This window comes from Vidua chalybeata, chromosome 1 (genome assembly GCF_026979565.1).
Source record: "Vidua chalybeata isolate OUT-0048 chromosome 1, bVidCha1 merged haplotype, whole genome shotgun sequence".
Lineage (NCBI taxonomy): Eukaryota > Metazoa > Chordata > Aves > Passeriformes > Viduidae > Vidua > Vidua chalybeata.
The window spans coordinates 106,255,900-106,273,115 of NC_071530.1; the positions used below are offsets into that span (position 1 = coordinate 106,255,900).

A 17,216-nucleotide genomic window follows, 5' to 3' on the forward strand; every position below is an offset into this window, starting at 1 on the left:
TACTTGATTTGGCCTCCAGGGTGCAAAAGCAGCAAGCAGTGGAGGCAGAAGAAGTTATTCCAGGTTCTCCAGTTGTAACATCATCATTTTCTGTGGTTAATCGTATGAGAAGAAAAAAAGAGAATAGGCATGTCCGATATACAGAACATACACCCCCAGATTTGGAACTTAGGGAAAGCAACAGTGGTAAGAGTAATTTTTTTTTTGTAATTAATTAAGGGCTAAAGAGAAAGATCGTGTATAAACTTGATTGCAAAGGGCAAAAACTAAAAAAAAACTTTAAAAAAAAAACTAAAAGCTTTGTGCTTTTTTTTACTCTACCTTTTCTCTTTTTGTATGATAATGCATGAGTCCAGGGGAAAAAAGTCTATAGCAGTAACTGTTACATCATTGATATGCTCAGAACTTATTTCAACCTTCTACTTTTATTCATCCATGTACACATGCAAATGTAATAGTTTTCCAGCCTATATTTCTTCTCTAAGTGCAAATTGGCTGAAAAAGCATCTGTTCAGGTTGACTTGTGCGCGCAGCAATGTCACCACCTAGTGGAGAATGAAACAGATGTTTTACCACATTCTGAAAGTATTCTGCAACTGAAGTAATGTTACTGAAACTGGTAGATATCTACATGGTCTCTCTTTGTCTGTATTCTACACTGTTTGAATTTGTTTTGTGTCTTAAATTCAGAAGTATTATGTGCATTTAATTTCCAGACTTTGTTCTGTATTGTCATAGAAATAACTCCAACATATTTTGTCTACAAAAAGTATTTTTGTGTAATAAGGCACTTTGTGCTTGTATTTTATTGATACACAGGAAATATCGTAATCCAGGTCAATTTATCTTGTGGCATTAAAAAAGGTATTTTAAGTATGAATACATCTAAATATTAGTCTTGACTAAAAGCCTCTTCCCAAGAATAAAAATAGGATAACTGTGGGATGAAAAGGGTAGGCTGGTTATTCATGCCCTTTATTTTGCATTTGAAATTTTTAGTGCTGTGAGTAGTTTCTCCTTTCTAAGCATACCTATCTCTTTCCATATGGAGCTACCAAATGAATCCAAATTTTAATATGTAAGAAGTGGTGTGAATACCCATCATGGTTAATGGCTGTGAAAAGCTATTGGTCATCAAGGTAGAAAGGACTACATGGCATATGTTTGTCATAATTCAGATCTCAGCTTTTTCACCTTTTCGTTTCCTTAGCTGATGCAGAACATTGTTGCCTTGGATAGTTTATCCTTGAATAATTTCATTGCCCTATTAACAGGTCAAATACAGTTGAATAACTATTTTCATGTGGTCATACTAGATGGTGGTGTCTTTTGTGTTGGTATTGTTTTAGGGCTGACCAGCTGAGATCATATTTGTGAGAAAAAGGATTAATATAAAATATTTATAATTTTATTTTTATTCTGACATATCACTGTCACAAATTATCAGATGTGCTTACATTGCTGGATCTACTGAAACATTAAATCTCGCATTTAAGTGCTTTTAAGATCTGGAACATTGTCTGTATATACGCAAAATTATCACAACAGGATATCTAATTTCACCATGTGAAAATGTTTCCACATCTCCTAGAGTTTGGAAAAATGCCACTCTTTTCCACACAAGTGAGCACTCACCATGGAGGAGAGATACTAGTGACAGACACCTGTGATCCGCAACTGTCCCCTGTGCCAAGTGAGTGTATTAATAGATTTAGTTCTAATTCCATTCAAAATAAGGCAAAAATATTGTAAAACTGAGGTTTCATCTCTTTAAGCTTTTTAAACACAGAAACGTAATAAAGCACAAACCTTTTTAAATACTCTGATGACCGAGAATCAGCATGGAATTATTCATGCAAGTCAGGGTTGTGGTGGTTGCTGTTCTTGTGCTTTCCAATCTCATTATCTTGCCCCAGTTTAATGAACTGAGTAATGTTAAACCCCTCGAAGAAGGGAAACTCGTCTATTTATTTTCCTAATAAAAACACATGAAAAATAATGGTTACTGTCAGTTAGGAAATATGCAAGACAAGCATTGTATTATTAATACACATTAGCTCTGTTTTACATGCTTTTATCAGACTATTTGTGCCCTGGACAGGGAGTGTGAAAAGCAATTTATACATTGATTTTTAATTTTGGGGAGCTGTATTATTCAAATTGGACACATATTTCTCTGTATCAAAGTGATACAGCAGTTTGCTCTCATCAGAAATTCTTTTGCCACTTACTGCTTCCAAATACGACTTTTATCTGACAGAGATCAAACTGTTTCCATAAATGCCAGTTTTAAATTGTGATCTTTTTAGTTCTTTGTACCATCTCTGTGAGTCAAGCAAGATACTGTAATGCATATGTAACTTATTGTGATTTTTCTTTTTACTCACAAAGATAAACCAAGAGTGGGAGGATACCCTGTTCCAAAGCCATCTTTTAACTTGGCTGCAGTTGTTGCAGAAACAATTGGACTTAGTGTTGAAGAGGAATCTGTAAGTATTCCCAAATTTCTTACATAACCAACTTTTTGGGCCAGTTGTTTACAAAAACAGTGCTTTTTCTCTTTTGCATTAAAATTTTGCAAAAATATTCTGAGTTCCAGTAAGCTCACTTTGGTTTGCTTTTGCTTAGTCTTTATTGACTTGAGCATGAAGAGATGTAATTCTGCTGACCTGTCGGGGGGTTGAGGAGGAAGGTAGAGACATGGTTCCTCCTTTCAAGTTTTGTTAGTACAGTGATCTAAATCCTTGGGTCTGATAAATTCCCTTTGTGCAGTAATCAAATCTAAGACATTGAAAACTGTTTATTGACCATGAGACTGATTGGTGAGTCAGGTGAGATTATTTGATAGTTTTCGTTGGTAACTACCATGAAAATATAGTATGAAGACTATTTTTGTGCCCATGCATGTGAATGAATTTTTTTCAGTTTCCATAAGATTTCTTTAAAGCTTCTGGTCCAAATTTAATCTCTTAGCTTTTATGATTTTTCAGAGTTTTGAATGTTTTGATTTAAATGGGTCTTTAGAGTATTTATGTGCCAACCAAGCATATTTCTAATTTTAAATCCAATATCTTCTCAAACTTCTTTTCTTTGTTTTCCTTCACCACTTGCAAGGAGTCCCAGAGTGTACTGAATCTTCCCCTCACTAATACAGTTATGAGCCAGGCCTCAGAGAGCATGCAGTCTGAAGACTCAAGAAAACATCCAGCTTCTGAATCAAGAAATGATGACAACAATTTAGGGTGTGTTTCCACTCAGTTATAACAGTTAAAATTGTTTTAAGCAGGCTTATAGAAGTTTGGGTCTTCATAGAATTTCATGCAGCATTTTGCTTTAAAGGTATAGAAATGGAAATAAGTATTTGCATATCAGAGGGATTTCTTTCAAGTAAATAACATGAGAAGCAAAGAAACTGATAGAATGCAAAACTGTAGGCTTTTACTTATTTCACTTCTAGTTTGGGCTTCTTATGTACACAGTCCCTTATTTCCTAATTTCTCATTATTGCAAGGTATCTTCTGAGGCCCATAACCCTGTGGATAGTGGGCCTAGAGCTGGAATGCAGAAATGATCTTATTGCTCTGATTAGGTGTCAAACCAATTAACTGTTGCCCTTCCCACTATCCTCAGGATATTGTGGTCTTATCTGGATTTTTTATTTGGCCCTTTTTGTCATCTTGAATGTATGTTTTGTTGATGACAGGTAAAAAACTGTACCTGAAAGGAACTTTTTTCCTTCACTTGCAGAAGCTTTAAGAATCTGTTGTGGTTTTAAGATCTATACAAGAACAAAAATAGACTCCTATTGCAACCATTCTCACTTTCTTCCTTTTCATTGCACTGAAAGGTAGGGAGTCCTTGGATACAAGAGATACTTAGGCAGACTTAACTCTGTCCTTGGTTCTCAGTTGAATGTGGAACAGATTTTCACACCTTACACCAAAATGAAGGATGAGATCTGTATTTTGTTTGCCTTCTACAGCTCTAAGTGCAACAGTACCTATCCCTAGAATAGGTTAATTTTTATTTATCCTTCTGTTTTCAGTTAATACTAGCAGCTCACACAGCTTTAAAGCAGATCAGCAATAGGAAACATATTTTTTTATATCACTTCCTCTCCTTCCATCTGTACACCAGAAAAATCTCTAATGTTTCATTGTATTCAGTATTTCAGATCCATCTCATAACACTCCACCACATGATGACTGGGATTCTCGGGTAGCTTCTCCTGTTTTTGGAGCTTCTAGCAGCATGAAGAACAACTCAAGTACAGTTCATGCTCCTTGTATTTTAGATTCAGGATTGAAGCCTCATCTCAAAACCAACCTCTTCAACAATCCATCCAGTTCCAGATCTCATAAAAGTAGATCAAAATCTGAAGATGTTGCTTTTGTTGCACCGCTGAATCTTGGGTCGGAAATAAACTCAGTTATCAGCCAGGCCTCTGTCCATAGGCAAATGGTTGTGAAAAAGAATTCTAATGAGGCTGTAGCCTGTGTTGGAAATACCTGCACAGCTAAAAATGAGGTGATCAAGAGCGATGTCCTTCTTGTATACCAGAAGCAGCTAGAAGGCAGGTGTGCTAAGAGAAAGAAAGCTGAAGATGATCATGCAGTTAGCTGTGAGCAAACATCATTCAGCAAAGAGAACTCTGTGCCCTTTCGATCTGATGTTCAGCAGGTTAATGGAGAACATACAGGGGATAAGCCCTTGGATCTGTCTGATCGCTTCTCTGGAGTTCGTGGTCAAGAGAAAAAACAAGGAAGTGAGGAGACATATAAAAATAGACTGAAGCAAGTGACTCTGCATGACATTTTCTCACACATAGGGAAGACCATTCCTGAAGGTTCATCATCCATTCAAAATGCCAACAATGACAGCTGTTTATTTGGCAGAGATTTACAAGAGGAATCCTGTGTACAAGAGGCAGTGCTGAGAAAAACATTCTCTGACAGGAAAAACCAGATCCCAACAAAAGAAGAGGTTCCTCCCTTCAAATTTGCACCACTGCTGAGTTCTGCAGAGACAGAGGAACTTTTTGATGATGTAAAGGTATGCTTTTCTGACTCTTTTTCTTCTCCTTTGAAGTATTTTATTTAAATTTTGGGAAATAGTAAAATTGCAATATGTTGTTAGGTTGCCAGTGGCCATGTACCAAATAGAAAGAAAGCAAGGACAGGACATGGAGAGTCTGAACCAGCATCTGTACTTCAGCCAAACCCTTGTAGACTATCAAAAAGTAAAGCCCAGCAAAATGAGCAAGGTAACTTGATGAAAATGTTCCTTTTACTGCCTGCCTACCCCCTCAGACTGTGCTTGGAATTTTTCCTATCTTCCTTTCTTCTACTTTAATCCCTTTGTTCTGCTTCTAACTCAGTCACATTTTATTTGGGATTTCTCAGGATCACATCCAACATTTACAAGTCTGTGTCTTCCTGGCATACTTTTGCCACTGTATAATAAATATATCATTGGTATTCAGGCGTACATTCAACGGGCTAGGAATCTTGTTCTTTCTTGTTTGTTTAGCATTGTTATTTGTTGCAGTGTAATAATAAAATCTCATGAAGTTTGAGTATAAACTATCTGTATCAAATACTTGAAAACTATTCAAGTGTGAGCATAAGTAATTTTGTTAATATTTTCCATTATTCCTAATGATCTGGTAAAGAAATTTGTACCTTTATTGATAATGAACAAAGGCTACCATATGTTCTTTCTAGAGCATGTATCTTCTTTCCTCTTAAGTGCTCCCAGTTGGAAAACTAACTTTTTTGAACTAGCATTTTAGAATCAAAGCTTCTGTACTCCTCAGCCAAGCTGTTACACTGCATACTTTATTTAGAAATACTTGCATTATGAATTTAAAAGATACTTGCCAATAGTGGCTGTGTGGCTTAGAATCTAAATATTCCCCTCAGGAATAAATCAAGAGGCATCTTTCGAGCAATGACCAGACACTTTTGTACTCTTTGCTTAGACCTGACACTTGTATTGTCATTGATCTAACTTCAATAGTGAACCAACTAGGGAAGTACCCCCTGGATCTGTTGTTTGTAAGCAGAGAAGGACTGGTAGGTGAAGTGATGGTTGGGGCCATCTTGAGTACAACAGTCACAAAACGATAGTTTTCCATTCTCAGAAAAGTAAGAAGTGGGAGGTAGCAGAACTGCTACCTTGAACTTCTGGAGGGCAGACTTTGGCCTGTTTAGGAGATCAATTGACAGTCCTCCCTTGGGAGGCAGTCCTGAAGGGGAGAGGAGTCCAAGACATTCTTGGAGAAGGAAATCTTAAAGGTGTAGGAGCAGGCTGCTCCATGTGCTGCAAGGTGAGCTAATGGGAAAGAAGGCCAGCCTGACTGAACAGAGAGCACTGGGTAGAACTTAAAGAAAGAGAGTTTATGACTTTAGGAAGAGGGTGCAGGCAGCTTCAGGAGAACAACAAGCTGTTGTGAGGTTGCACAGGATAAAAATAAGAATGGCCAAAGTCCAGCTAGAGCTTAATCTGGCTACTGCCATAAAAATGTTTCTGTAAAGCCATCAGCAACTAAAGGAGGGCTAAGAGAATATCCTTGCTTTATTGGATGTAGGGGAAACACAGGGACAAAGGATGAGGAAACAGCTGAGGTACTTAGTGCATTTTTGCCTAAATCTCTAATAGTAATTCTCAGGGTACCCAGGCCCTGAGCTGGAAGACTGGAATAGGGAGCAGAATGAAGCCCCCATAGACCAAGGCGAAATTGTCACTGACCTCTTGCACCACTTAAACACATACAAGTTTATGGGGCCAGATGGGATCCACGTGAGGGTACTGAGGGAGCTGGCAGAAGTGCTCAGCAAGCCACTTTCCAAAAATTTATCAGCAGTCCTGGATAACCAGGGAGGTTGACTGGAGGTGAGCAAATGTGACACCCATCCACAAGAAGGGCTGGAATGAGGATCCAGGGAACTACAGGCCTGTCAGCCTGACCCAGGTGACCAGGAGGGTTATGGAGTAGATCACCTTGAGTGCCATCATAAAGCACATGCAGAATAACCAGTGGATCAGATGCTTCTGGCAGAGTTTGATTCTAATTATTTGTCTTTTGTTTCTTGTATTCTGTGCATACAGATGTGAAAGATAAACCCTCTTTAGAAAACTTCCAGTGGAGCATAGACCCAGGAGCTGACCTTTCACAGTACAAAATGGACATTACTGTGATTGATACAAAGGTGAACTTTTATAATAAGTCTGCATGTTCTATGATGTTGGAAAAGCCTGCAAAGCAGTACAATGAACATTGTTCAGGGCAGACCAAACCCACTTTGTAACAAAATTCGGAATTTGGCTCATTTGATATTTGTTCATGCTACAGTTATCCTAAAACATTTCCACTGTTTAGTTGTACTTTGTAAACTCAGCAGGCATATTCTCAGTATGTAAGTGGACAAATGGTTGTGAGAAAGAATTCTAATGAGGCTGTAACCTGCAGGAAAAAAAGTAAATCAGTGTCCAAAAAGAAGCCAGTAACTGCTTTGAAACTGTTTCAGATACACAGCACTGACACTGACTAACCATTTTTTTCTGAGTGCAATTGTCATGTTTGCTTTTTTCTTCCTTAGGGTGGTTCCCAGACCAGAGTTGGAGGAGAAGTTGTTGATATGGATTATACATATGTTAGTGACAGTGTGCTATTAGAAATGAAAAATCAACAGCAAAGTCAGGAAAGCAGTCCACGTAAGACTTTTTTTTTTTTTTCTCTTCACTTTGGTTTGCTTTTTTATGGTATGATGGGGTTTTGGGGGTTTGTTGGAGAGTTTTTTTGATTGGTTGGTTTTTTGAGGAAGAGGAGGAAAGAGTAAAAGGGCACCTTTTTTTTTTCCTATATGGCTAGATAGTAGAAAATGGTTTGCAGGAAAAAACTGGTCATGCATTTTTATAGGTTACACAGGTCAGTCTATTTCCTAGAGAGTTGGTGGTGGGTTTTGAGGTTGTTTTTTTTAACATAGGTTAAAAAAAAAAGACAGGATTTGTGCTGAGAGAGCCAGTAGCTATTCCTTTACAGTGCTTAAAGGGTGAAATACTTAACAATATAACAGTTCTGATCTCACCTGCAGTGAACAGCTTTGAAGGCTTTCTATGTAATCACATCAGACTTTGTATGAGAAGACTAATTTTGTTTTTAATGACATATAAATAGAACTAGTATGTTTAAAATAAATGCAAATGTGTTTATATCACTTTTACCCTACGGTATGTGATGAATCATGGCTGCAGGGCAGTGACTATTTCCTACCCACAAAAAGTATTTCCTTCTGCTTGGATAAGTCCATAATTACAAGAAAAAAACTTTCACATATCCAGTATTAAGGTCAAAGGTACCTCACGGCAATTCAGCAGTTAATCAAATTTTAGAAATGGGATCCAAGGTATCTGAAAAATAAATGAGCATTGGCCACATTTGAAAGCCTGACAGAGAAGTTGCAGCAAGAATTAAGTTATAGCTGATTTTGAGTTAATTGGTACTGGAGCAGTAAGTAAATGTTAATTCTTTTGATACACATTTAGTCAAATTGCGATTTCTTGACTAAAATAATTGAGACACTGATTTGGATGTTCTTTGTGCTTTTAATAACAGGAGGAGAAATAACAGATATGTTTGATCGGACAACCCATGAAGAATATGAATCCTGCCTACCAGAAGATAGCCCATCAGCATGTGATGAAAAAGAAACTCTTCATGATGAAGAGCAGGAAAAGGGAATAATAGCAGCAAGCAAGAAACTAAAGAGTGGGATATAATTTGGTTTTGTCTTTATTAGCTTACCTAAACTACAAGAGTTGATTTGAAGTCAGACTCTGTTCTTTAGGAACAAATATGCCAAATAAACCACCAGTTCTTTTTGCATAAATTTGTGGTAAAGTTGATTACTTGTAAGGATGTAACATAAAGCAATATGAATTTTTTTTGGTAGTTCATTTATCACCACACAAATGTGGAATGCATAGTGGAAGTTGGCACAGCAGCAGAACACTAAATTGACTCTTAAAAGAAACACCAGGTTTTGGCTACAGCTACTTACTTCCTTTCTTCTCACAATTCTAGGTCCTATTGAAGATTTTACAGTATTTTGTATTTTAAGCAGCCTTTCCTTTGATGTTCTTCTTGTCTTTTTTGCTTGTGTCACTGCTGGTTTCCTTCTGGTCCAGTAATATTTTTTGATTGATGGTTCTATCAGTTCTGTATTATCTTTTGCATCTGTTTGAATCTGTTGTCTCAGACTGAAATGTACATGGCATTCTTATGTTTCTTAACAGTTTGTTAATAATTTTGCAGAAGTTTCTGCAGGCAGTCTGTTAACCTTGTATTTTGTTTTGCATGTGTATTTACAGAACATGAGGATAAACAAGATAAAGCCAAGCAGAAAGCTTTTGTAGAGCCTTATTTCAAAAGTGATGAGAGGTAATTTAGTTTGTTCTCTATGGGCATTTTAAGGCTCTTGGTATCTTCCCTATAGGAAACTTGATCCTCCGTAAAATAAACATCTTTGTGTGTAACAACCTAGCAGTTGAAGATGCAGAGGTAGAAGATCTACTACATTAGATAAAAGACTTTAGATAAAAACTGGGATAAGGGGAAAAATGTTGAGATGCTTGTTACATTTGCTGAAGAGATTGCCTCTTCTGCTTTTTATAATTTTAGTGAATGCAGTGTTTTGTAATCCATGTGGTTTCTTACAGGCGTGTGGTCATGCCTGAATTTATGAGCCAAGGACCTGTGGGCTGCTTGTACAAATGAAAAGCTTTCCTTCTCTGGTATTTTTGCCCCTTGCTCTCTAGGCAATAAATGAATAGTGTTCAACAATTGCACCTCTTAGTGCCTCCTCTGTTGCCTTCCAGTATTATCATAATTGGAAGTCTGAATCTTCATTTTGTAATGATACCAAGTGCTTCAGTTAGCTTATATTTTACCTCAGTGCATGTTTTCTTTGTAGAGGAAAACTTGTTTATTGTTTTGAGAGCAGTTAAGTTGAAAAGAACCTACTGATCTTGAACCCCAACTCATGGTAATTATTGTAAGCACAACTCTGTCTTGGACAAAAATATTCTATAGAAGATCTCTATTTTAGTAATTTCTATATAGTAATTACTTTTACACTCTGAAAAGCCATAATAATGAGACACACATTTCTGGTTATTTAGAAATTCATACTACATTTGAAAACTGTTTTATTTATAAAAATTGCCCTATTCAACTATGAAAGGCAGTATGATTTGGGTTTTGTAGACATTTCCTGAATTATTTTTTTAACTTGTCTGTCCATCATTTTGTTCCAAAAAAATGGAAATTTCCAGTCATGTAGAAGAAATAAAAGTACTATTATGTGAAAACATTTTTGTTTTTCAGAAAGAGCACTGTGTTAGATTTTCCTCATATTGAGGTTATTCGAAAAAAAGAAGAAAGAAGAAAATTACTTGGCCACACTTGTAAGGAATGTGAAATAGTAAGTAGTGCTTTAAAATTTGTCAGTCTGCCATTTGTTTAAGTCCAGACAGTATCTAAGTGCTGAAGTGCTGTTTTTAATTATTAATTTGGTTGCATCATCATCATTACCTACAGTAGCTGGTAAGTAAGTGTTTACCAAAGCTGGATAAACATGTTTGCAGGTGGTTTGTTTGTTTTTAGTGCAGTAGCCACATTTAGTATGGAAAGACTTGAGTTTGATTTTTTTGTGTGTATCTGCATGACAGAAGAGCTTCTTATGTCATGGTTCCAGTACAATTAATGTTAATAAAAAATACATTAGCTGGGCAAAGAGCTATTACAGGTTTCCAAACTTTAGATCAAAAGCTCTACTGAACTTTATGGGCACTGGGCTAAGTATGTTCTATATCCTGTTGTACCATTATATAGATAGACAGATCTCATTTTGGTTTGGTTGATTTTTTCTTTGTTTTCTGGGTTCATTTTTTTCAGATAATTGCACCAGCATAGGCGACAATGCGTATATTTATGCAAATATATGCAAAAATGTCTAAAGTTACTTGTTTAAAATACTTGTTAAAAAGTACAAAATTTTAGGTTTCACATTACACATTTTTTCCTCGCTTTCTGTTTACTAATCTGCTTTCAGATACTTGGTGTAGAGAAAAAATATTTATGTAACTACATGTGTAATAAGAACATATTTTATTTAGCCATTAATAGAGTTATGATCTAATAAATGATGACTCAGTAGAAGTGTGGATTAATGACTGAACAATGGTGGATTTTCTGGAATCTTTCCACTTAATTTCCACATGTATATAGAACCAACATTTTTCAGAGATTCTCCTGCTATTCACTTTATAGTCAAGTCCCATTTACTTAGCTGAATAAATTTATTAGAGTATGTTTTTAATGAAAATATTTTCTGAAAAATATTGGTAAAACTCATTAAATACAAATACTTAATTTTTACAGTCAATTATAAATACCATTTAAAAAAATATGTTTGATTTAAAGAGTTTGAAAGAAAACAAAACAACCCCCAACCTTCAGTCTGTTTCATGGTTCCAGAGCCATGTGTAAAGCATTTTAATTTCCTGTTTCTGTAAGCTGCAGATCTTCCTTCTGTAAATCCAATACATGTTACTTTCTGTCAAATTGGAGTGATAACTGTAGTGTCTGGAAACATTCACAGTTCCAGTTTTGTGACAGTAGGTTTCTACATTAAATGCTAGGAAAGTTTGGGTTTGTTGTTGGTTTTGGCTTTTTTGGGCTTTTTTTTAAGTCTACACCATTCAAGATTAATGTCTTGGAATGTGTGGAATGCTTGGCTGTGTCATTGCACAATAATAAAACTAGCTTTGAATTAAATGCCTGTGGAAGAAGGGAGTATTGGATAAAGCATAAGTGATGCTTTAGAAAAGTCTTCGTTTGCTGATTAGCCATATGGGTTTGAAAAGCTGCCAGAGTCTAAGGGAATATTTAGGGAGTGGATTAGAGATGAGTAAATTGATTCTGGCCCTGTACTGCAAGTGGTGTGATTGGGGTCAGTTACTGTCACTCTGAGAAGACCTGAGATTTATCTTCTGCCCGTGCCACACAAAGCAGATATTAAAGTCCTTTATAAGTGCTTATCTTAAAGCTTTGTGGAAGCACCTCATTCACTTTACAGTGTAGAACTTTTGATAAGAAGTCATGTTTTGCTTTTTTATGACCTTGTGATACTATCAGAGAAAGATTGTAGGCAGAAGTTACAGGTAGCTTGTAAAAGTAACATTTGTTAGTGTGATTATTAAGTGTAGTTACATTTAGGTGAGTAGGAGGATCACTCAGGTGCATTTTTATATGCATTTAGATTACAGGAATTATTCTGTAAATTTTTGCTAAAGTAATGGCAGGAATGTTTTTAGGGATTGTTCCCTTTCTGAAACTGCAAATTGTAGAGTTCTATAAGTAATTCTTTTACAGGGAGGACAGGATGAGATTGTAGTATCTTCACACATGGAAAAGCCTAGCTCGAATGTTTTGTGTGGATTAAAAATGCTGTGGACAGTGAGATCAATCTAGAAAACAGCTGAGAGTTCTTTTGCTGTTTAGCTGACATACATAACTCTCATTCTTTGTCAACCCTAATAGATTTTTAAAGAAGCCAAAGAAGAAGAGTTTCTTTCTAATTTATTTATAAAACATGCTTATCTTGATTTTTTGATTGTTCTTATTTTCTGTTACTACTAAACTGTACTGTATTTTTCATTGTTTGATCTGTAATTATTCCTTACTAATCATAAATTGTTTAATTAAAAAAATTGCAACACACTACCAACTTTTAGTAGATTAATTTCTAAAATACCAGGCTATTTACAGGACTAAATAAGGAGCACTACTAATTATCCCTGAATAAAACTCAGCAGTGTTTGTCTTATACAGACATTGTAGAATTCTTATTGTTAATTTTATTGACTTAACACCTTGTTCTTAACTTCTGTCAGTAAAAATCAAATGAGCATACTTTACAATTCCAAGTAGCTGAGAGCATGAAATAATCTCTGTTGACGGAGGTATCCTGTTCTTTTCCTGATTTCCCCAGACTAGGTCACTTTCCACATGATTGAATGAGTTCTAAACTTTAATTTGCCTTTTTGAATTGTAACACTGCCATTTCAGTAGAATTGTTTTACCATTTTTACAAGGGTCAGGTTTCTTGTGTGGCTGTGACTGTTGACTTACTAGTTGAATCAAACAGTGCATTCACTTTGAAAATGTTTTGACCCTGTATGTGCTCTAAGGTCCAGATTTGTATTTTTAGGAGATACAATTAGAATTACAAATTAAAACAGTAGAAAACTGCATGGAAAAAAATATACTCTAACTTTCTATTGTGCTACTCAGGGAAACAGCCAGCAAAAATGTTTGGAAGGAGTATTTACTTTTCTCATTGCAGCCCCCAGTACAGCTGACAGGGGTGAAAGAGTATAGCCAATTTACTATAGAGACTGCTCAGCTGACAGATAATTTCTGGAGTCCCAGTGTCAGTCAGCTACTTTAACTCTTTATTTACTTCTAATTTGAGGCTAAGTAAGTAGGAAGCATTTTGACTTAAGTTTGCAGTTACTACTGTAAATTTGGATACTGGAAATAATTGTGCAGCATGAGGTTTGTAGTGGACTTTTTTCCTTTTTTTATTTTATATTAGATGCAAGCTGACACTTACTAAATTTAAAAATTCCGATCTCTTTCAACACCTGTGCTACTTAGCTGTGTAAAATCAGTCAGTAGACTGTTGACATAAGTAATTGTACACATGCCTCAACCTTGTTACTTATGATATGTTAAAAGATAGAAGGCTAACAAATTTGCCACGATAAAGTTATACTTAGTCTGTAAATTCAGTAAGCTTTTAGGATAATTGCCAGGTGTTTGTCACTTGGATAACAAATCTCTACTCTGGCTGTCCTCACCATTGTTTTTAGATAACTATGTTAATAAACACAGTGATTGATAGTGTCAATTGTGTAAAGCAGTCGCTCTATTATGTATGAATTTGTTAACTGGGATTTTCCCCCCATTACATTCAGTATTATGCAGACATTCCAGAAGAAGAGAGAGAGAAGAAACTAGCTTCCTGTTCAAGACACAGATTTCGCTACATTCCTCCAAATACTCCTGAAAATTTCTGGGAGGTTGGATTTCCTTCCACTCAAACCTGTGTGGAAAGAGGTTTGTGCCAAAAAGTACTTTTTAAAACTCTTTTTTTTTGTCCTTGAAATTATCTCTAGTTCATATAGCAGCCTTTCTCACCCAGTCCTGTTGAGGTCTGTTTTATCAGCAGCCACTGCAGCCACCATTGTCTGCTTTTAGCAGCTCCTGTACTACTAAGAAAGGAATATAAGGTGAATTTCTTAGAGCCTAGATAGAGAAGGCAGAAGTAATTGGGATTTTCATGGAACTTAATTTAAACCCTATATATTTTTGACCATAAACAAGAATTGGATTTTTAGAAGTAAAGGCCAAGAGATTGTACTTACTTAGGAGAGACTGGCAGCACTATTGATGTCATTTGTCAGTGTTTTTAGAGCTTCATAATACCAGATGATAATGGAAATGTTGCAGGTAAGTGTAGTTAAACAGTTTTTCATACATATACCCTGCTTGTTAGTGACAATGGAAAGATGTGGTGTTTGGTTTAGGGTTTTTTTAAGCTTGTCTTCATATAGAAGTTAGTTCTTTCTAAACAATTTTTCAAAATCTTAGAGCCTGGTGTAAAAATGAGGTTTTACAAATTATGTTAAAACACTGAGTTTCTAGTGTACTCTATGTACAGTTCTTCAGAAGTGGTGAAGTGCTGGGGTGAGGAGGCCTATAGGAACTCTCTGCGTTCCTTATATCTTTACTTGTGCATTAGCTGTGAAACATTAATCTTTGCTTTTATCTGTTCTTGTAACAGTGTCAGGTCAGGCATAGGAAAATAGAGGCAGAGCTGTGTATGCATATTGTGTGATAGCATTGCATTATCATCCTTAATCTTCCACAACAGGAAGCCTTGATTTTTATGGACCATACAACTGGTTACTGCCCATTTGGAATCTGCTTGCAGCCTCATTAAAAATTAGCTTCTTGGCTGTCTCCTTGTTCTTCTGGAGTAAGAGGTTGAAAAGTACTTTTTAAAGCTTTTAAAAAGTTCAGTTGTTAATGGTTCTCAACAGCATATCAGAGGCAGACTTTAGATCAACCCTCCCTTGGAAAAGGAAATATTTTGTAGCAATGCAGCAAGAGAACTAAAACAGGAGAGAGAGTTCCCACGATGAGCAATTGCTCTTGCCACTCCAGTGTAGTGGGGTACAACATAGGTATTTTCTAGTCCTTATTGGTATCTTGAGCCATCTGTTTGTGTTGTTTTGGTTTTTTTTTAATAATTGAGTTTACATAGAATTTTCCAGCTATGAAGTAGAAATCTACTACTCTCATTTTGGTCGATGTTGTTGCTGATAAACAGTAAAGAATTGACAAAAGCCAGGTGCTGAAACTGACTTGCATAAAATGTCTGTTCACTGTCAGTGTTAGCTAAGTTAAGCATGTTATAGAAATTTTCTATCCACTTTTCTTATCAGAGAGCTTTCAAGGTGTGTTTGATCCATAGGCTCATGTTCAGCTTTTTCCAGTCTTTAATAAATCTGGGTGCTTTTAAAACAGAGGGAGGTACTGTTTATACCTACAAAACACATGTGCCTGAAGTTTCCTCTGTATGACTAAGATTTACATTTTCAAAAGTGATTTTTATTAGTGAATTGAATTAGCAGTTCTTGCATACTTTGTTACTCTTATGTAAAATCCTTGGTAGAAAGAATATGGAAGGTGCAGTTTTGTTTTGAATAAATGAACAATTCATAGTTTCCATTCTGTTCTTCATTGTCAACTGTCTGTATTGCATTACTGTGCTGACACCTACTAGAAAGCAGCTGTGTATTTTAATGAAGGATATTTGCACACTGGGATCTCAAAACTTTTATGTGAAGTCAGAACCACTTGCCCCAAAAGGAAAAAAAAATTAAAAGTTATTTTTTGAGGTTAAATACATATTAAAGCTAAAGTTATGCCTGTTTTTATATTATATTTCTTACCTCAGGTTTATTCTTTTTAAGGCTACATTAAAGAGGACCTTGCTCCCTGTCAACGTCCAAAAAGGCGGCAGCCTTACGCTGTGATGTTTTCTCCAAAAGCCAAAGAGCAGAAGACATAAAAGATGGGGAAGTGAGAAGTGCCAGCCTGAAGTGGATCTTTCCTGTCCGTAGATATTTATAGTTAATATAAACTTGAAACAAAGAAGTGTGTTTTTCACAATGATAGACAAATTGTTTAATTGAATATGTAAATTTTATAAAATTCATTTGTAAGTCTGATGTACCAGGAAACAAAACTATTTAATGTATGTTTGTTTCATATTGTGTTAATACGTTTTGTATTTGTTTTTGCACCTGTCAGAGAAGTCTCCTACTTTTCTTTTTTCTTTAAGGCCAGCAGCTGAAATTCCAGCAATTCCTGTTTGAACTTTGTGTCAGTGAGTAACTACTTTGAAGTCACTGAAATCAGTTGTTCTTGCAAGAGTAAATGTCTGTCAATAGGAACAGAAGTGACAATTTTCTAGGGTGCTTTCATTTTGCTCTGGATTTTCTTGTATTTCTTTTTTCTTGTTGCAATAATGGTTGTATCTACTTGGAATAAAGCTGTATTAAATATGAAATGTATCTACTGTTCATAGTTTGGAGGTATGAAAACCAGGAAGTCTAATTGTCTTTCTTCAATTCTAGTGTTAAATGGTATAGCACCATTTTTTCCTCAGTGTTTAAATTAGAATATCCAATATTCCTTTTATTTTTTTCTTGGAAATCTCTTTGCATAGATGTGTCTCATTTATTGATAGAGATAAGCATTGTTATTTCTAAATTTGGGTGACAGCTCTGCCCAGAGTTCTCCTAGTGGACAGCAATAGTCATCACCTAGGTTACAAAGGATTCTCCAGAGATATTTTAAATTAATCTTTTGTAGCTGGGGATATATTTCCACACTTGCATTGGGAGAGTAAGATCATACAGTATCACAGAGGCAGGGTAATACCTACATAGGTAGGCAAGCCAAAGATCACCATAAGATCTCTAGGAATAAAGAAGCTACAATCAGAGTTGGGTTCAAGCAGTGAGAACTCTTTTAAAAAGATATCATAAAGCAAGCAACTCTTGAAATACCTGAAGTA

The 17,216-nt window shown here is 35.8% G+C and overlaps 1 protein-coding gene across 3 annotated transcripts in view; it reads left to right on the forward strand.

Annotated features, from left to right (window-relative positions):
* RBBP8 (RB binding protein 8, endonuclease) overlaps positions 1 to 16,706 on the forward strand; it is a 40,018-nt gene extending 23,312 nt beyond the window's left edge. For all 3 annotated transcript variants that reach the window (XM_053954139.1, XM_053954147.1, XM_053954133.1), the window contains 13 exons: positions 20 to 186; positions 1,592 to 1,693; positions 2,392 to 2,489; positions 3,115 to 3,242; positions 4,167 to 5,052; positions 5,137 to 5,263; positions 7,111 to 7,211; positions 7,602 to 7,716; positions 8,618 to 8,770; positions 9,373 to 9,442; positions 10,388 to 10,484; positions 14,044 to 14,185; positions 16,108 to 16,706. In XM_053954139.1, the coding sequence (XP_053810114.1) occupies positions 20 to 186; positions 1,592 to 1,693; positions 2,392 to 2,489; positions 3,115 to 3,242; positions 4,167 to 5,052; positions 5,137 to 5,263; positions 7,111 to 7,211; positions 7,602 to 7,716; positions 8,618 to 8,770; positions 9,373 to 9,442; positions 10,388 to 10,484; positions 14,044 to 14,185; positions 16,108 to 16,205 (2,284 nt within the window). In that variant the 3' untranslated portion in view covers positions 16,206 to 16,706. The remainder of the gene's footprint in view (positions 1 to 19; positions 187 to 1,591; positions 1,694 to 2,391; positions 2,490 to 3,114; positions 3,243 to 4,166; positions 5,053 to 5,136; positions 5,264 to 7,110; positions 7,212 to 7,601; positions 7,717 to 8,617; positions 8,771 to 9,372; positions 9,443 to 10,387; positions 10,485 to 14,043; positions 14,186 to 16,107) is intronic.
* Positions 16,707 to 17,216: the final 510 nt, after the last annotated feature.